Source organism: Protopterus annectens, chromosome 11.part0 (assembly GCF_019279795.1).
Source record: "Protopterus annectens isolate FY-2018-M chromosome 11.part0, PAN1.0, whole genome shotgun sequence".
Taxonomy (NCBI): domain Eukaryota; kingdom Metazoa; phylum Chordata; order Ceratodontiformes; family Protopteridae; genus Protopterus; species Protopterus annectens.
The window spans coordinates 359,454,483-359,475,662 of NC_056745.1; the positions used below are offsets into that span (position 1 = coordinate 359,454,483).

The 21,180-nt window shown below is 43.3% G+C and overlaps 1 protein-coding gene across 1 annotated transcript in view; it reads left to right on the plus strand.

Moving 5' to 3' along the window:
* ATP2B1 (ATPase plasma membrane Ca2+ transporting 1) overlaps nucleotides 1-21,180 on the plus strand; it is a gene marked incomplete in the record, with an annotated part of 2,275,481 nt that overhangs the window by 361,877 nt on the left and 1,892,424 nt on the right. Inside the window, 1 exon segment of the mRNA XM_044087859.1 lies at nucleotides 8,784-8,936. Coding sequence (XP_043943794.1) covers nucleotides 8,784-8,936 — 153 coding nt within the window.

Genomic DNA, 21,180 nt, shown 5'->3' on the forward strand with positions numbered 1-21,180 from the left:
CTGGCATCAGTAATCGCCTTCTGCAGACTACAAGGGATACAAATCTACCCATATCTGGACGACTGCCTGATCCAAGCGGACAGCAAGGACATACTACTGCAGCACCTGGCGTTTGTAATACAACTGTTGAACTTCCTGGGATACACAGTCAACAAAAAGAAATCAAAACTAATACCCTCTCAACAAATAATTTTCCTGGGTGCCAGCTTGGATACAACCACCCAGATGGCCTACCTCACGCCAGACAAGCAAGGGCAACTGTCTCAATACTTCAGAAAAATGTCAACTTACACCAGGCTAACTGCAAGGAAAGTCCTGCAGGCTCTGGGATTCATGGCATCTTGCATCCTACTAATCCCATGTGCAAAGCTGCATATGAGGAAACTTCAATGGTACCTAAAAAACTTATGGTCTCAACACAGCCACAGCTTGGAAGCAATTATACCACTCATTCCATGCCTTCAAAAGGAATTTATGTGGTGGGCTCAAGATTGCCAAAGAAACACAGGTCTTCCTTTCTGTGTACCTCAAGCAACTCAAATCATCACAACAGACGCCTCAGACTACGCCTGGGGAGCACACATGACAGATTAGTGCATTCAGGGAAAATGGGCACGAAAAGAGAAGCTCCCAGATATGCTCAGAACTAGTTCAAAATGATGTGAAGATTACTGATCCTACAGACATTGCCAACATACTGGCTGACAGGTTCAGTGCAAACTTCTCCCCTCCCCAAAAGGAGAGATATCTATACCAAGCGATTACAGCCCCCCAAACATCTCCAACGCCCAAGTGAGAACTGCTCTCTCCAAAGCAAAAAACACAGCATCCATGGGACCTGATGGTGTCCCCGGCTGTGTGCTCCACGAACTCAATGAGGAATTAAACCCACAGCTAGGACAGCTGTTTAATCATAGTCTTACCTCTGGATACGTATCCAGGGAGTGGCGCACTGCAACTGTGGTCCCACATCACAAAGGCGGTGCCTCCACCGACCCTGGAAATTACCGGCCCATTAGCTTGACCAGCCTTATCTGCAAAGCCATGGAGAGGATCATAATGGACCTCATAAATAAAGACATAGGGAATTTGCAGACTTTGGATCCATCCCAGTTTGGCTTTGTCAAAGGCAGATCATGCCTTCTAAACTTGGTTGACTTTTTCGAAACAGTCACCAAAGCCATTGATGAGGGAAAGGCAGTCCATACAGCCTACCTTGATCTGGCGAAGGCCTTCGATACAATACCCCACTCGGGTATCATTGAAAAACTCATCAGCTTAAATGTTAACCCATACATCACAAGATGGGTTGCAAACTGGCTGAGTGACAGAACCCACAGGGTCAGAGTTGCTGGCGCCATGTCAGACTCAAAGCCTGTCACAAGTGGTGTACCACAGGGCTCAATCCTGGGCCCACTCTTGTTTGGCATCTACTTTTCCAAGTACAAGCAAACACAGGAGGGTTATGGCTGACAAAGTTTGCAGATGACTGCAAACTAGGCGCCATAGTAGAAAACACATCTGACACAGATATCCTTCAGAAGGGTCTCACAGAAAGCGGATAACTGGTGCCAGAGCCATGGCCTAAAGTTAAATGCCAAAAATGCATAGTCATACCCTTCGGGAAAAACAAGGTTACCCCTAGCTACCAAATAGGTGGCAATCCACTGAGCACAGAAGAAGTTATCAGGGACCTGGGGACCCAGGTTGATAGTAGTCTGTCATTCGACACCCATGTAGCTAAAGTAGTTAGGAAGACCTTCTACATTGCCCACCTTATCATGAAGGGATTCTCATCTAGATCAAGGGAGGTCATAGTCTCCCTTTACTCATCACTCATCAGACCAATGATTGAGTACAATGCCCCATTCGGAATGCATCTGACCCGACACTTGCAGCAGCTGGAGAGGCCACAAAAGTTCCTCACCAAAAGGATAAAGGGTCTCAAACATCTTTCCTATGCTGCCCGACTGAAAGAACTCCAGCTCTATTCAGTCGCTTACCGCTTGCTCAGAGGTGACCTTTGCCTAACATACAAGGCCATGTCAAACCCAGATTTGATGAATATGCTTCACCTCAAAAAATCTAGATCCGTCAGAGCCACAAGGGCGGGAGATTTAAACCTCGACACGGCTATTAATAGGACGTGCTGGAGGGATAGATTCATCACCCAAAGACTCCCTATGCTGTGGAATAAAATCCCGGTATATGTGAGGCAGAGCACCTCGCTGGCCTTGTTCAAGAGAAATCTTGACCAATGGATGGGAGATCGCAGATATACCCCATGGATTACCTCAGTGTCACTGCTCTACAGAGGCACAGCAAAATAATGGGTATAGTTCCCCATACTAAAGGGGTGGCGTAAGCCACAAAACTATGGGCTAGGCTTGTAAATGCCCTCGGGCAGATAGCCTATTATGAACCTATGAACCAAAAGGAAATGCTAGCCGTGCAAAAGGCTATTATGACCTTCAAAGACCTACTGCATCCAGGCCAGCTATTGATAAGGACAGACAACACCACAGTGATGTGGTACATAAACAAACAGGGGGGAACTCATTCATACTCCCTGTGCAGGCAAGCCATGACCCTTTGGAACACAGCACTGGAATTGAAAATTCATTTACAGGCACAATTCCTGCCAGGGAAGGAAAACACACTGGCAGACAACCTAAGCAGAAATATGACAGATCCACACGAATGGAAGTTGCATCCTCAAATTTTCACAAAGATAACTCTGGCATGGTGTCAGCCAGACATAGATCTCATTGCTACCCACAGGAATTGCCAGTTGAAAAAATTTTTGTTCAAGGACCTATCATCCACAGGCCTGGAAAGTGGACGCACTTTCTTTCAATTGGACAACATTGACCGTCTATGCCTTCCTGCCTCTTCCTCTGCTGCCCAAAGTTCTATTAAAAGCCAGAGCAGAGAGGCCGAAAATGATTCTCATTGCTCCAGACTGGCCAAGGCAACACTGGTATCCACTCCTGAAGAGCCTGACACATTCCCCACCATGGATCCTACCTCTAGTCCCTCTTCTGTTGTCCCAGCACAACTACAAAACTCTTCACAGCCATTTCAAAACTCTAAATCTAGCTGCATGGAGAATTCCTTGATTTCTCAACAGTTTCTCCTCTCCAAGGAGGTGCAGGATGTCATCTTGGAGGCCAGAAGACCTTCTACTAGAAAGGCCTACTCCGCCAAATGGAAACAATTTTGTGCCTGGAATCAAAAGAAGGGACAGAATCCTTGGGTAATAAATATACCTCAAATTTTACAGTACCTAGCTGAGATGTTAAACAATGGATTTTCCTTCGCCTCCATCAAGATCCACGCTTCAGCCATTTCTGCACAATACAACACAGATCCTCCTTTATTCTGTCATCCTCTCTTAAGGCAGTTCCTCAGAGGGGCAAAGAATGTAAAACCCCCAAGGAAACTACCAGTCCCTGCCTGGGACCTCAACTTCGTATTGGAAAAGCTGACCCTCCCTCCCTTCGAGCCAGCTTCTTCATCAGAGTTACAGTACTTGTCATGGAAAACAGCCTTTCTTCTGGCCATCACCTCAGCTCGCAGGGTTTCGGAGCTACAGGCCCTCATGGCTGTGCAACCATTCATCATTTTCCATCAGGACAGAGTTTCCTTACGAACCAACCCTACCTTTATGCCAAAGGTAGTATCCAGTGTGGCTTTGAATCAGATTATCCACTTACCTACCTTTTATTCTAATCCACAAAACAAAGGGGAAAGACTACTACATTCCTTGGACATTCAGAGACCACTTTGTTATTATTTGGACAGGACAAAGCCATTCAGAAAATCTGAGCAACTCTTTGTGTCCTATGCTACAGGTGCTCAAGGAAAGGCTATTTCCAAACAGACAATTTCAAAATGGATAGCCCACTGCATACGCTTTTGTTACTCATTTCATGGAAAAACTGTGCCTGCATGCATCAGATCCCACTCCACCAGAGCCACAGCTACCTCTGCAGCCTTCCTCAGGGGGGTCCCTACCAAGGATATTTTGGAAGCAGCCACATGGAGTTCAGTGCACACTTTCTCCAAGCACTATCACCTCCCACTATACTCTAAATCTAGAGCGGACTTTGCCACAGCAGTCCTGCAGGGCATCCTAGCCCCTCCTAGTTCCACTTAGTGCCTACCACCCTTACTTAGCTTTGGGATTCTACCCATCTGTTATGACTGCAGCTGTATGCACGATGAACATAGTACAGTTTTGTACCTACCATAAATGTAGATGTTCGAGTGCTCATACAGCTGCAGTCCAGGTTTCCCTCCCTCCTTCCCCTCTTAGGACTGGCCTTATGACAAACATCTTTCATATAACCTTTTTTGGGGTATTCTTTTATGGTGTATTTGCTTGCAACTACTGTTTTTGATTTATCAACATTGCATTTTTGCATAACATTATGTTTGCCTTCCTTTTGGGGGCACCTGACATCTGGGGCAAGAAAAACTGAAGAAAATGGCGTCGGCTGCCTCTTTAATACTCCTGCCGCGCTGACGTCAGAGAAGAAGCGACTACAACCGACGCTGGACCTAGACTTTGGAATTCGGCCGACCGAGGACCCGCCTGACGGCAGGATAACCCCGTCTGTTTTGACTGCAGCTGTATGAGCACTCGAACATCTACATTTATGATAGGTAGAAAACTGTACTTTCTACACTATGGCAGTATGCATCCGAATCATACGAAATTTAATGTGTTGAAAGGACAGATATTTCAAACTGAGACTTTTTAATGATGATGATAGTCTCATTGTTGCATTACAAACACTTAAACAAGAATTTTTAGAAAGAGGCTATAGCAGAAAACTATTGATTCTCAAGTAACAGAAGGATTGTGGCATAGGTCAGGTAAGTGCCAGCCATACTTTTCCCCCCTCCCCACTAGTATTAACAACAGGGGTAATACTGACAATACTTTCTCAAGTGACGCTTCCACTGATACCTCTAGGAATAAACTAAGGATGTCATTGACTTTTGCCAGCAATGTGCATGTAGCATGTGATATTATTAAAAAGAACTGGGATATTCTGTCTACTGTACATGAGTTGAATGGGGTCATTGGCACACAGCCAGATTTTGCTTTTAGAAATAATAGATCACTTAATAGTCAGCTCTGTTATTGATCCTTTAATACTAAATCAACTGTAATATCTGATAGACTTGGTACATATATGTGTAGGAATTGTATGGCCTATACACATTGGTAATCATTTCACACACACCACTTTGGGTTTTAAGATAGATACTGCTTTTTATGTAGATTGTCGAACACATAATGTCTATTTTTGCTGTTGTACTATCTGCTTCTCATTTTACATAGGGAAAACAAATGGGGTGTTTAAGGATAGAATACTTGAACACCTTAGGGATATTAGGAGTGTTAAAGAAACCAGTGCACTATCACTATATGTAGCTAATTAAAGAACATAAATTTAGCTTTATGGTACTAGAGATTCTGCATAGTACCAAGAGAGGAGGTGACATAAATAATAGAACAGAATCTAGTGAACAGAAACGGATTTTGCGCTTTCAAGCTGATAAACTCCCTGGTTTAAACAACAGAGTTTCCCTGAACCCTTCCTTAAAGCACGGCCATTAAAGCATTGATTTCTTTTTTAATATTTTATCATATATATTTCAATAGTCCATCTTTTATTATTTTTTTACTATTGTATTCGTTACCATTTTTAAGTACATATTGTTCATTTAGTCTGTTTTTATTCAGTTTTTTAAAGATCTATATATTGTGCAGATGTATTTTATCACATGGCTTTTAGCTATGATGCACATTTTATCTGATTATGATTGGATGTTTTAGTATTTAAAAATGTAACTGTTACTCTATCTTTGTTGGTCTGATGAAGCAGATGTTATTCCGAGAAAGCGCTTGCCTTACTATAATAAAGGACATACTGATTTTCACTGCTGTGTAGAACCAGATCATTTTTCTTTTTCTTGTATTCTCTGGTTATTGCATCTGATTCCATATTTGGTTCAAGGATGGTTTTCATTTAGCTCAGTTTTTGGCTGGCGCAAGCTTATTATGATGGCCGACTTGGCTCTGAGGATGGAACCAACGCCCATCAGTAATGAATGAATGAAGATCAACAACACAGAATGGGACGTTATGGTAAGAACATAACTTCGTTTCTCTTCCTCTTCCTGTGGTGGTGATCACCACCGATAACTCACTTTTTTAGTGGAGGCATTTTTGAGGGGAATAGTCCAAGGTACTTGGGATTTTTATGAGTCAAATCTTTACTTCAGTGTCTTTGAGATTACGGTGGTTCTGCTTGCGTTGCAGGAGCTTCACAATTGCCTCCCTTTGGGTGTGATTTCCATTCAAAGTGATAGGATGATGATTGTATGTTGTATAGGTAAACGGGGAGGAACCAAGCCCTATCCTTTGTGCGGGGAAGCCATGAGAGTGTGGCAGTGGGAGATGGACTTGCACCTCTTTCTGGTGATAATGCACATTCCTAGGAAATGCAACTGCCCTCCAGGCAGACTCAGGACCATCCTAATGCCTCCCAAGTGGTATGTCAATTTAGCGATGGCTTTGAAAGTATTCAGCCATTTGGGCAGCCCTGCTTTGACCTGTTTGCATCTCTGTCCAACACTAAATGGAGCATGTTTTTTTGCCTTGAGTCCTCCAAGACAGGAAGTCCCCAAGAAATATTCTGGATGAGTAATGGCCTTCCTGTATGATTTATGCATTTTCCTCTCTTTCTCTAATGCCACATATTCTTGCAGAAAGCACAGCTGTGCATGGCAAAGGAAATCCTTATTGCCCTTTACTGGTCCAGATAAATTTGTCTTCCTCTGCTAAAGCATCACCTCTGGGAGTCTTCTGAGATCTTAGATCTCCAAAAGGCTCTCTTATTTCATCCCCACCTGGATCTCCAAAAATCTGAAGTTAATTGCTTGGTTCATCCAGTTCCAGTAATAACCATAGACACTGCCTTGCTTGTGGGCATCATTTGCTTTCTTTTAGCATCCCACAAGGACTCTAGCCAGAAAGTTTATTTTAGTAAATGGAAGTGTTTTCCTTTTGGACTGATTCAAAGAAAATCCATCCTTTAAATGTTAGTGCTTCGAGCCCTGGTGTCTTAGGTTTCTTTTCATAGTTATTTAATTCAGGGTCTAGTTTCTCCACAATTAAAGTTCAGTTGGCTGCAGTTTGTAATTTCCTCCAGGGAGTGACCTTTGCCCTTTAGCACCCCACAAACTCTGTAAAGCCTTCCTAAGAGTAGGAGTTCTCAGACGCCCTGTTAGCAACCCATTCCACCCTGAGATCATTTTGGAAGCCCTCACAAAACCACTCTTTGAACCAGTATCTGCATTTTGGTAGCAACGGACATCCTGAGGAAATCCATTGTCCTAGCAAACGGATTGAACAGGTTTCATTCTGCCTCATGAGTGGTCTCGCAAACTGATGGTGCTGGAGCCGATTTTCTGCCAGTGGGGTCAACCACCCTGTGATCTGTTTGCTTCCATTTAAAACAGGAAGTGCAGTAGGTACTTTACCCTAATCCATCCAGGAGGGGGAGTCACCAAAAGATGCTCTGACCCACATTTGCCCCCCCCCCCCCCATATATGCATTTCCCCCTACTCGTGTCTTTCCAAAATTCCTGCAGAAAGCTCTGATGAGGAAGGTCACTGTCATCCTCATTGCAGCATTTTGGCCATGTCAGGTGTGGTTTCCCTTCCTTTGGCCTCACCTGATGAACCCTCCTGGGGTGCTGGATCCCAATTTAGGTCTTTTGTCTCACCCTTCTGGTTTGCTTCACCTGGACATTCAAGCCTTTAGGTTGGCTGCTTGGTTTCTCCACTTATAATGGCTAGACAGTCCAGGCTCTCCTCCCAGGTGATTGTTGTTCTCACTTCTCCCCAGAGACCTTATACCAGCAAGATTTGCAGAAGCAAGTGGAAGAGATTTTCAATTTGGGCTTCTAATAGAAATTTGGAGCCTTTTTTCAGCTTGTCTTCCAGCTATTTTAGATTTTCTGGCTTCCCTTTTTTATTGCTGGGGCCAGCTACTACTGCAAAAGTTATATTAAAGTTCAGCTGGCAGCTATTTCAGATTTTTATGTTGGAGAAAATTAATCTTCTGTTGCTTCATTTAAGCTATCCAAGGCATTTCTCAGGGGTACCTTTCTTTTAAGACTCCCAAAATCACTGTTCTCTTACAGGCTTTGACTAGGCCTCTTTTTGAACCTGCAGCCAAGATGGGCCATACATTTCTAGCTTGGAAAACTGTTTCTGGTGCATTTACTTCAGCTTGTATAGTATCAGAATTGCATGCCCTTTCTTGCAAATCTCCTTAATTTTTTTTTCATAAGGGTAGAGTAACCCTACAAACTAATCCTTTCTTTATTCCAAAGCTAGCTATGGAAATTTCACTTAAATCAGTCTTCAGTTTTCTTTCTGAATTTTACTAGCAAAAGAGAGTTCATGCTGCACTTACTGTATGTAATTACCAGTCTGTTCACTCCTGAATCCGCATTTGTACTCTCTTCAGTTAAGTGGCAGTAGTAAGGAAGAATTCTAGTGTTTCTGATGATAAATCCAAAGTTCTACACATTGTCTTGTGTGAACTGCCTGCACTACTTTAATTTTATGATAAGATTTATAAATTCTACTTACCTAGGAATATCTTCCAGCTTTTTGCCAATATAGCATGTGTAAAAAATGTAATTGTAGATGTTTTCCTCTGTAAAACATATTTTCACAGTATTTTCTTCATTAGGCACCCATGTAATGGAAGGTTCTGGGAGAATGGTCGTCACTGCTGTAGGTGTGAATTCGCAGACTGGAATCATCTTCACTTTACTTGGTGCTGGTGGTGAAGAAGAAGAGAAAGAAAAGGAAAAAGAAAAGAAAGAGAAAAAGGAAAAGAAAAGTATGTTTGTTTTTATTCAGTTTTAATGGTAAATGTTTTGGTTAAGGTTTGTTCTTACAGCAGAAACGTTGGATTAATAATGTTTCATTTTCAAAGCTAAATATTATCTACTTTACTTGTAGAAATAGTAGAACATTTCATTTGTTATCTACATGCCACATAGTGTCAGCACACTGATTCAGGTTGGTGAATGGATCTATGTAATTAGTTGTATGAAATTAGTCAAAAAGTACAGTTTCGGTCAAAAAAACAAATGAACATAACATTTATTCAGTTGTGGTGTTCAAAGCACCTTGTACACATGCATACAGGAAGTTTAAGCCTTTGCAGTCCTTAAACTTTATTAATCATTTCCAGTGTAGCTACACCATGGAGATAAGTAAGCCCCTCTCCTGTAGCTTAATTTTTTGACTGGCCATGCGACAGAGGAAGCCCACAGAACCAGGGGTCCAGAGATTCCTTTTCTGATGGACCCTTCCATTGCTCCTGAAAGGAGGCTCAGTTGTCTACCTTTGGAGGCAATCTGCAGTAGTTTATCCCTGCACCAGAGAGCCTGTCTAGACATTACAAAAGATGTGGGTGCAGAGGTTATATAATTCGATTTTCCCTACCACCTCCACCTTTATACAAAATTCCCAAGGTTTCACCCAGTCAGAGAAAAGCAGCACTAAAAATACAAAAGCTGCTAGAAAAAGGTTCATCCAGGATGTATCACCAGACCAGATAGAATATGGAAGTTACTCAAGATTCTTTTTATGCCAAAGAAAACAGGGCACTGGAGACCAATTTTGGATCTCAGCAGTCTGAACAAATTAGTTCAGCACACCAAGTTCTGGATGGTCACAGTTTTGTCCATTCTTCCTTTTTTGTGCAAGCACAACTGGATGTGCTCAATAGTATGCATCCTGAAGGACTGTTACATAAAAATGAACAGACTGTCCAGAAGATTCTTAAGGTTTTGGCTGGGAAGCGGTTATTACCAATCCACAGCCCCCAGCGTGTTCACCAAATGCATGGCAATAATAGCAGCTCACTTGAGACTGCAGGGATTCAGTGTTTCCATACTTGGTTGAAGGGTTTATTACCGCCCCTACCAGGCATCTGTTGAGAGCTTGCGACCAGGTACTCGGGACTTGCTTCTGTTTGGGGATCACAGTAAATTACAACAAGTATGTTAGAATCATCTCAGATGCTGGAGTTCTTAGGAGCACTTTTCAACTGCGTATCCATGACAGCTTCTCTCCCTCTGTCAAGAGTACAAACTATCAAATTCCAGGTGAGGAAAATAATTCACAATTCCACAATCTCAGCCTGATTGATCCCACAAGCTTTGGGATCAATGTTTGTAGCTATAGTTTTAGTCCCACTAGTAAGATTTCATATGAGGATTTTTCAGTGGTTGTTAGCAACTCAGTGGTCCATTCTTCATCAGCATATGTTCACTCAAATAAGAATTAACCCTAGCATACAACCGGTACCTTTGGTGGTGGATCTACTCCGATGAAGTTCTACAAGCCTTGCCCCTTCACTCTTCCTCAACCCAAGGCCATAGTGGCTACGGATGCGTCCTGGGGGGGAGGGGGGGTGCACTTCCTGGGAAATACAGTCCAAGGCAAGTGGTCACTTTGCATATCAATGTCCTGGAAATGAGAGCATTGGTTAGCTTTGCAGGGCTTTCAAGACTGTCTTCCTTTCAGAACCGCTGCAATTCAGACAGAAAGTATGTCCCTTGTTTAGTACATCAGCAAACAAGGAGGAACCAGATTTTACCTCTTGTCTCAGAGTTTGGCAGTAGGTGATCTCATCCAACCGATTTCTGATAACAGTGCACATTCCAGGGAAATCCACCATGCTAGCAGACAAGTTTAGCAGGTCTATTCTACTACCTCAGGAGTGGTTCTCAACAAGAATGTGATGGAAATTATTTTTGTTCAACAGGGCTGGTCATGTTGCAACCTATTTGCGTCTCCCCTAAACAACAAGTACAGCAGGTTCTTTGTTCTAATCCCCTTGCTGGGGGAGTCACTGAGAGAAGCTGTCCTACATGATTGGCCCCCTGGTCTCCTCTATGTTTATCCCCCAGTTCCCTTAATCCCCGAATTTCTGCAGAAAGCATCCAGGTTGAAGAGCAAAGTCATGCTCATTGCCCCTGACAGGCCTCGACAAATTTGATTCCCCTTCCTTTGGCCTCATTTAATCTATCCCCCTTAGAGTCTGGATCCAGTTCCAGACCGTCTGTCTCACCCAACAGGTATGATTCACCTGGATATCTCAAACCTAAAACTGACTGCATGGTTTCTCCACTTCCATTAATAACCAGACAGCATATTCTCTCTTCCTTTGTTCGTCATATACTTTTGTCTTCCCACAAAGCTTCCACAAGTAAGTTTCAGAAGTAAATGGAAGAAATTTGCTTTTGGGTGCAGCAGAACTGTATTAACCCTCTTATAACACCATTGCATAGTGTCCTTGAATTGTTAGCAACAATTGGCTCTGAAAGGCTTTGGTAAAGAAAGGCCTAATTTGTGATGGACAAAAGTCAATATAATCTGTAAGCCAGTTGACTAAGGTTCCCCTTTGTGACCGTCTTGCCCAATTTGGAATCTGCAAAGGAGATGAACAATTGATCCTCAGCTGTTAGGGTGCATCTAGCTGCCTTTTCTAATTTTCATGTTGGGATTGAAAACTCCTCCTAGTCTTCATCTAAATTTTGTAAAGCTTTTTTGAGAGGCACCCTTCTTTTGAGACATCCTTATAAAGAGCCACCTCTGCCAATGGATTCAAGTTTGGTGTTTCAAAAGATGAATGAATTAAGGATTGTATCAGCAGCTAAATGAGAGTTAGTTTTTGACCTGGAAACTATTTTTGATGGTCTCACTTCTGCTAGAAGACTGTCATAACTTCAAGCACTGTTTTCTAAAGCTTCCTTACTTAATTTTTCTTAAGGGTGGGGTGGCTTTATGAACTAATCTTACCTTCCTTCCTAAGGTGGTGTCAGAATTGAACTTCATCCAATCTGTTAAACCGTTTCCTTTCCAAATTTTGCAAACAAGGGTAAATGTATCACAAAAAACACACCTCAGTGGAACAGAATAAAGTCCGATTTGGATGAAAGCGCTTACTGTTTATTGTGACTTAAGTATTTTGGATTATTAAATCTTCTCTATTTCATCTTCTGGCTGTGCTTGTAGTTCTTGGAGAGAAGGGTAAATATATGATGTGAGAGTGTTCAATCTCGCCGTTTGGGATTGCCGTCTTGCAGGGCCTTTTAGCCGCCCCTTCTTCTTTATGACCACCACCCTTTCTTTCAGCTTTGGGATTCTACCCTACAGTCATGACTGCAACAGTGAAACACTATGAACATAGTACAGTTGTGTACACCTACCATAAATGTAGATGTTCGAGTGTCTTCACTGTTGCAGTCTGGGTTTCCCTCCCTCCTGTCCCCTCTTATTTTTACTTTTGTGTATTTCCCTTTTTCACCATTCTTCTGAGGTGTATTTGCAAAGGTTATGGGACCATTTTCATTTTGGGATTCCTGACATCTTGGGCAAGACTGGAGATCAGATATTTATTTTTGTCCAATACAGCATTTGGGTTATCTGATCTGATCTCTGTGTCTTATACTAGAGTTTTGGATCTTAGAGCTCTGACTCCTTCCCTTCCCACAATTCCCTCCTGCTAAGTGATTTACCTCGGGTCTCGTTTGTCTCCAGTTTGACCAGATGTGTCTTTCGAGAGTTCTTAGCACTCATGATAAGTGAAAACAAAAACTTTAATTTTTCTACGCCTCCCTTTGCTTATAGTATTGATGTCTTTCTATTCTCATGTTGCAGTATTCTTAACCTTAGAGACTTGGAGTTGCTGCTTACAGCACCAGACATCCATCCAGTATACCAAAGTCTTGAAAGCAGGGGTATGTGCGATGTTGCATGTAAGACCCATAAACTAACGCCGGCTATATTAGAGACGTAATCTAGCTCCAGTAATGTAGCATTTGTTTGACTTCAGCCATCCATTTTAGACGATAGTTCCTGGCTGTCCACATTTAGATAAATACCCTTGTGTTTTTTTTTTCTTATTTCCTTACCTTTTTCAGATGCATGTAATCTAGGAAGGAAAAGTGCACAATCAGTGTTTATTTTGTTTAGGGGCAGGTCATGACTACAAGTCTTGTGATATTTACAAATTTTTTGTCCCTAAAACCCTTAGAAGCCACGGCTTTAAATATCTATCTGGAGAATCAGTATCTCTGAAGTTTGGCATTCGGGATGGAAGGTGGAGTGGGCACTTCCGACGAGCCGCCAAGGAAGAAGGCCAAGAAAGTTAGGCCCAGTGTCCAAGCTGCACCTCAGGTGTCCAGTGAGATTCTCGAGGCAAGTGTCAGCCCAGGACTGGTCCGGACTTCGGGTATTTCACTGTTACCGGGAACCGAAATGGAAGCTGGTACAGTGGATATCCAGAGTATGTCCACTAAGGCTTTACAACCATCAGCTCCTGATTGTGAGGGGGAACCATGGCTCGTGGGATCGGGGAGGCATTCTGCCTTGCCATCCACTCCAACGTCTGCACCCAAGCCTACTACTGCTCCTTCTGTTTCCTTAAAAAGAAACCAGATGGAGAAACACAGGGCTAAAGACCCTACTCCAGCTTGGGAGACAGTTTCCCCATCTCTTTTCAAGGCCTTTCAGGTACTCCAGACCCAAATTCCCCAGTCAGGCCAACAACTTGCTTCACAGGAAGAATCGGAGGAAGAGTCTTGCTCCTCTGAGGAGTCCCTGACCTATTGTTCTCAGATTGAATCTCCTAAGGATTTTGCTACTCCTGAAGAAGAGTCCGTCACTCCTGATTCTTCTGGAGAAGATTTCTCCATTGGGGGTACTATTTCCCTGCTTAGGCAACATTTTAAGTGGGAGGTCTCAGATGTTTCCGAGACCAAGAAGCGATATTTTGAACTCTGTTGCTCAGTCCAGGGGATGAAGACAATCTAGGAAACGGTCCGCTTCTAGTTGATCTTCCATCTCAACACCTTTTTCCTTTTGGAGACTGCCAGACCCAGATAGAGCTCCTCCTCTGTGACTCTTTTCCCTTGCCCACCTCCAACCCCCTATCCCTGCACCTAACCTTATCCCTACCCTCCTGGCAGAAAATCACCACAGACAGGTGGGTGCTCTCCGTTATCGAGAGATGCTGCTTCATGACTTGGTGGGCATCTCCACCATTCCAGGGAGTTCCACAACACCCACCCAGTCAGCTTCCACTCTTTCCCACTATCCTGAGCCAACTACTCTCTCAGAGCACTATAGAACAAGTACCCGAGGATCAGTTTGGCAAGGGGCTTTATTTCAGGATGTTTTTGGTTCCACTAAAAGATGGTCCTTGGAGACCCATTCTCGACCTGTCCTACATCAATCTCTTCCTTACGGTGCCTACCTTCAAGATGCTCATATTACAGCACCTTCTTCCCCCTATTCCTCAGCAAGCCTTCATGGCCTCCCTGGATGTGAAGGGTGCATAACTTCACATCCCCATTCATCCCACTTGCAGGAAATTTCTTAATTTCTCAGTGGGTTCCTCACATTTTCAGTTCCCTGCGTTGCCCTTTGGACTCACCACAGCCCCAAGAGTTTTCACCAAATGTCTAGCCCCAGTCATTGCATATTGCAGACTACAGGGCATACAAATTTATCCTTACTTGGATGATCTTCTGATCCTACACCAAGATTCTTTCACCCTGTCTCAACACCTGGACTTGGTTTGCAGAATCTTGCACTGTGAATTGGCTAAAGTGTCAAATGACTCCCTCACAAGATCTTGTTTTTTTTGGGTGCAGGATAAGGGCAGACTTAATGTCTGTCTTTATCCCTGCCCAGAAAGTGGAATTTCTCACCCAGTTTTTCCCCTCCCTCCTACCACCACCAAAAATCTCAGCCAGAGAATTCCTGAGATTTATGGCCTCCTTAATCCCCCATGATCCCTCTAGCCGGGATGCACATGAGGAAGTTTCAGTGGGTATTGAGAAATTCTTGAAACCAACATGTTTATCCCTTGAAAACAAATCTCCCTCCTCTTCCCTGCTTAACTCGCCTAGTGGATCTCGGTTATCACCTTCAATCAAGGGGTGCACTTGCAGATTCCTCCACCCAAACAGCATCTTTACACAGATGCATCAGATCTAGGTTGGGGGGGGGGGCTATTCTTCACAGTACCAACATCCAGCACAAAGTGGAGGGGGAGTGGTCCATTCAAGAAAGAAAGGACCACATCAACCTAAAAGAGTTTAAGGGCCCTTTTCCTGGCAATACAGTCCTTTCAAGAGATCCTTCTGCCAGGCGCATTGAAGGTCATCACAGACATCATGACAGTCCTGTGGTACATAAACAGGGAGGAGCAATTTAAATCTGGTCCCTGGCAACAGCACTACAGATTCATTTGTAGGCAGTTTATATTCCATGAGGAGACAATTTGATGGCACCCTCCCACGAATGGATGCTTCACAGGGAGGTGTTTCTGGATCTAGTTCACAGGTGGGGTCCTTCATATTAGACCTCCTCGTAAGCCCATTCCCCCACCTTGGGATCTTAACTTCGTGCTGGAAAAACTTACACTAGCTCCCTTTGAGCCAGCCCGTTCTTCTCTCTTAAATTCTGTACTTGGAAAACAGTCTTCTTAGTGGCTCTCACTTCTGCCAGGAGGGTATGTGAGATCCAAGCCCTTATGGCTTCACCTCCCTACCTTGTTTTCCATAAGGATAGGGTTTCCCCAAGAACTAACCCTTCCTTCATGCCAAAAGTAGTTAATGAAATATCCTTAAACAAGACCATAAATGTGCTTGTCTTCTACCCTCAGCCACAGATCTCCTCAGAAAGGACTTTGCATTCCTTGGATGTTCATAGGCAGCTGAGGTTCTACTTGGACAAGACCAAACCCTTCAGACAGCCTGATCAACTATTAGTCTTCTTTCATCCTAGGGCCCTAGCCAAGGCCATGTCAAAACAGACAGTTGCCTCTTGGATTTCTAAGGCTATTGCCTTTTGCTATTCCTTTCATGGAAAACTGAGTTCATCTGTCAAAGCCCATTCCACCAGAGCTGCTTCCTCTTCAGCAGCCTTTTTCAAGGACATTGATGATTATTCTCTTCTGGAGGCAGCAATTTGGTCCACTATACATACCTTCAACAAGCCATTACAAATTGGACTCCATCTCCAGAACTGGAACAGGGTTTGCTAGGTTTATTCTGCAGGGTCTCATAGACTGTACTCCCCTGTCTGCCCTCTACATTACTGCATACAGTGCTTTGGTACTCTCCCTAAGGTTAAAAATACTGCAACATGAGAACAGAAGTACGTAGAATAGTCGTGCAAGAACTTACCATAACCATAGATTTCCTTTTCTTCCATGCTGCAGTATTCAGTCCCACCCATCTATCCCCCCCTTCTCTTTTGACTACATCATAAACTGAGTCCCTTCCCTGACTACTGACTTTTGTGTCTGGCAAGGGTTTTATACTACCTTTTACTCCTATTCCTGGGGCTGTCTCTACGCAGCAGCCAATTCTGAATAGGGCACGTGCAGACATCACAGATATAGCCAGAGGCAGTATATGGCTCTTACATGCAACATCGCATGTACCCCTGCTTTCAAGACTTTGGTATACTGGCCAGATGTCCGGTGCTGCAGGCAGCAGCTCCCAGTCTCTTAAGGTTAAGAATACTTCAACATGGAAGAGAAGGACATCTATGGTTATGATAGGTTCCTACACAACTGTTCTTTACTTATAGTCAGGATTAGGTTAGGTTTTAGGGGGTGTAGTATAGGTAGTTTTGAAATTTTATAGTTTCATAAGTGTGTTATCTTATAGAAATTTCTAGTAGTGATGCTACTTTCATAGCTGTAAGTATTTGGATCATAGTCTTTTTTATTTATTTCTTAGAATAAGCACTGTTCTTTTCTGCTGTTAGTCTATAGGTTTTTTCGTATAAATAATTTTTAAAGCATTTATACTAGCTGCAGTTAGTGTAAGTACTGGTTTGTTAGTTTTCTAGTGTGTGTTCTGATGCCTGAGAAGACTACTGGGTTCAAAAAGTGTTCAGCTTGTGGACACAAAATCCCTCCCCAACACCTCCATTTTCTTTATGGTCTACTGTTTAAGTGCTTCTTATCTTTAAGATAGCTGCAGTATCTGTGGTGCCTTCTGATCTAGAGCCATCCAAGGCAAGAAAGAGAAGTTCACTCTCAATGGTTTACTTCCCCCTCAGATAGGGTCTATCACAGTGTCCTGTGAAACAAAACAATTATCCACATCTCCCTCTGTTGTGAAAAGAAGTGAGAAGGAGAAAGAAAAATCTAAGGAAAAGCACTGAGAAAAATCGGATGAGAGGAGATAGGAGGAGAAAAAGGCAGAAAATTCTAGAAAAAGGTCCTCCGATCCGGCAAGTCTTCTGGGTCCAGCACTCAAGTCGTCGAGGCAGTCGGATCGATCTACAACCCAGATCCAAATTCCCTCACCAAAACTGCCTTTTCTCTGGGGCCAGTTAACCTCAGGGTACATTCACTAATACTACAGCACAATTTACCTTCCAGACCTGTCTGTAGCTTCTTTGTTCAGGTCTGGTCAGTCCACCAGAAATCTTACTGAGATGGACATTGACTGGATGATAAGATTGAGAACATAGATTCAGCTGGGGGTCCTTCTGGCACTGTCCCCTTTGACCCCAACCCATCTCGTTCGGCACACTCCTTTCTTGGAGTTGATGTTTATGGGTCTGAACCCTTCCAGCACACCTTCACCAGACCTGATAGTCCTAGAGACTTCAGTTTCAACTTCTTCCCTTACTTTTTAGACAACAGTGCTTTCGGGGTCGAGACAAGTCCAGGAGCAGAAGCATTGAGGTCAAAACTGCTATGGTGGAGTTGACTCTGAAGTATTTGAAGCCGTTCCTCCCCTTGGTGCTTTGCATTTGAGAGCTTGGCTCTAAGGTCCTCCTTGGAATGACCTCTGTTGGAGTCTGAAAAGTCCCCAGGTCAGCTGACCGAGGTAGTTTTTCCTCCGCTCCAATAGCAGAGTCTGCTTTTGAGGCTGTGGACAGGGCCTTGGCTGGTCCAAGAAGGGAGGTGCATGCACCAAGTTGGGATCCATCCCGACTCCCAGTGCATTCTTTTACTTTTCTCCCTCACCTCCTCTTGACTGTCTTCCTTCTCTTCCTCTCTCATTCCTGACTCCTGTCCCATCACTATTATTTATCTCACTTTTTCCTTCTACTTCTCTACTTCTCTACCCCTCTGAGCTTAAACCATTATTCTCTATGGCAAATGCTATATTGCACATCCTTTTATGTACTAGGTAAAATTATTGTGAATCTGATCGAACTTATGTATGATCTCTAACTGTTGAGTTCCAGAATATATGTTGATTTTATTAACAAGTTGATGTTTATTTCTATTTTATTGTATGTTTTTATTAACAAGTCTGTTCATTTATGTTTTGTGTGGAGCTTTTCTCCCCGGGCCTCTACTGAAAATGGACATATATCCAGCTAGACTAGCCCGGTCAACAAATGTAAAATAAATAAAATAAAATTCTTTGCCTCACTCTCTTCATTCAAGTTGACAGGGACAGACCGACCCAATTAGCCTTGAGGCAATTTAATGTGCAAGATCTCTGTCCTATTCCAAATTTTCTCTGTTAGAGCCCCTGAGATGCGTTTCACGAAAGAGGATGTGCAAATGGAAACGCATAGACTCCTCTCCTGAGTCTGTTATTGAAGACATGAACTTAGATGAAGGATCCACAAGGTTGCCCCCCCCCCCCCCCCCCCAGATGTCACCTTTGGGGACATACTAGAATTGATGAGTTGGGGGTGGGGTGATGATCCACCGAAGCTCCTTCTGATGTGTCTGTTTCTTGAAGCTTTTGGGTCTGCCCCACTGGTGTCCTTGGTGATCCCACCTCCTTATCTTAATAGACTTTTTTTCTCAGAAGGGTTGTAAGCAGCTTGATGTGGCAGAGCCCATTCTTAAAAAAAAAATGGACAGAATTTTGGTAGCCCCAAAGATAAAAAAAACATTGGTCCAAAGGCATTCTTGTAGATGCTATGGTGATGGTAGTAGCAGCTACCACAAAGAAGGGGCTATGTAAGGAAAGTTTTTCTGCTTATCTCCCTAACAAGAGAGTCCAGGGAGTTAGGCAGACTAGAGAAACTGACTTGTGCTTTAGTGATCTTTGCACTTCAACTGCTGAATTACGTAGCACATTTAACATGTTTTGAAAGAGACTTCATCATATAGATTTCAAAGTTTCTTTTGGATAGCTTACCATAGAACATCCAAAAAACAGTGGACGCCCAAATGCCTATTCTTCAATCTACATCTAGTGTAGCCATGCAACTATCAAGTGCAACTGATGAACTATCAAGACAGCCAGCACAGATCTTGCCATGAGTTGCCATTCCTGGATGCAGGTATGTGGTTTAGTGGAAAGCTTCAAGCCATCTTTATAAATATCCTCTATGACGGTTCCACTATGTTTGGACCTAATGTAAAGGAAGCATTTGCCAGGAGTGAACAAGATAGTAAGGCCTTGTCTGCTGTGGGAATTCATTTTTCTTCTCCACAATGATCCTTTTCTAGGAATCAAAGGGGAGGTAAGAAAATGTGCTTCAAAAAAATCAGTGTTTTCACCATGACACTGCTGGGAATAGACCTTCCTATTGTAGAGATGGAGGAAATTTGAATGGACACCGCCCAAGAGGTGGAAGCAGACCGCAGAACCAAGGTTTCCATGGCCTAATTACTGGGAAACCTTACTAGCATCCCTGAATAATTTGGTCAACTGCAACACTGTGGAAGCAGTCTTGGGGATGCTTAACCTTACACCCTTTAGCCTGGCAAACCATAATGTTTGATTCATGGGTGCCAAGGATAATCACCAGAGGCTATACCATACCCACCAAAAGAAACAATTGAAGATTTCTATTATTCCACTGACCAGTTGGAATCTGCAACAACAGAAGTATTACTGTTGCTAAGCAAAACAGTCATCCAGTCTGTTCCCACAGACCAGTTAGAATCTGGAGTCTATTCCAAGTTCTTTTTAGTTCCAAAGAAGTCAGGGGACCTCAGACCAATTTTGGATCTCAGGCACATCGGCCAATAAGTCAAACAGACAAAGTTCCAGATGGTCAGGGCACAGTCCATACTGCTTTTATTGAAGAAGGATGATAGGATGTGCTCTGTAAATCTCCAGGATACCTACTACCACATCAAGATCTATAAGGCAATCCAGGATCCATTTGTGGCTGGAGGTCAGTCACCATCAGTTCAGAGCACTGCCATTTGGAGTCACCACAACCCCCACCCCCCCGGGTGTTCAAGATTACAGCAGTGGTAGCTCCACTACAACTGCAAGGGATCCAAGTCTTCCCATACATAGAAATTAGGTCCTAACTGCTATATTCAGGGATCTACTATTGCAACACCAGGCATTCCTTCTCAGTTTTACAGATTAGTGGAGGATAACAGTCAACCTCATGAAGATCAAACTGCCACCCACACAGTTAAATAGAATTTGTAGGATGTCGGAGCATGATTCAACAAATTGCAAAACTCCCCATTATAAGGGTCTAGTCATTAAGACTCATAGCCTTTCAAGTGGTTCGGCATCCCCATCCACAGGCAAGACTGATTTTCCATCTGTTAAGTCTAATGACTTCTACTATTACAGTAGTCTGATTAGCAAGATATCACATGAAAGTACTATAGTGGACACTATCCATCCAGTGGTCACAGAGCATTAATCCCTTTCAAACCAGAATCCGCCTTACGCATGTACTCAAAAAAAGTTGGTGGATCACTTCTTTGTCCAGTAGTAGAGGGCAGACCTTTTGCCCATCTGTTCCCAGGCCACAGTAACCACTGACTCCTCCTTCTAGTGTGGGGGGTTGGGGATCATTTCCAAGGGAAGACTGTTCAAGGGACCTGGTTATCAACAGACACCAAACTTAACATCACTGTCTTGGAGGTGAAAGTGTTGCAGGCCTTTCAGGACTTCCTAACCAAGGGTAGGGTGTGATTTCCTTCCAGACTGACAATATGTCAGTGGTATAGTACATCAGCAGACAAAGTGCGACACTTTCATGTCTTCTCTGCTGGGAGGCCATGTGAGTTTGGCAAGGGCCAATGACTTACCATTGTTTTTTGATAGAAACACACATTCTTGCAAAGTCAAATATACTAACAGGTTGAG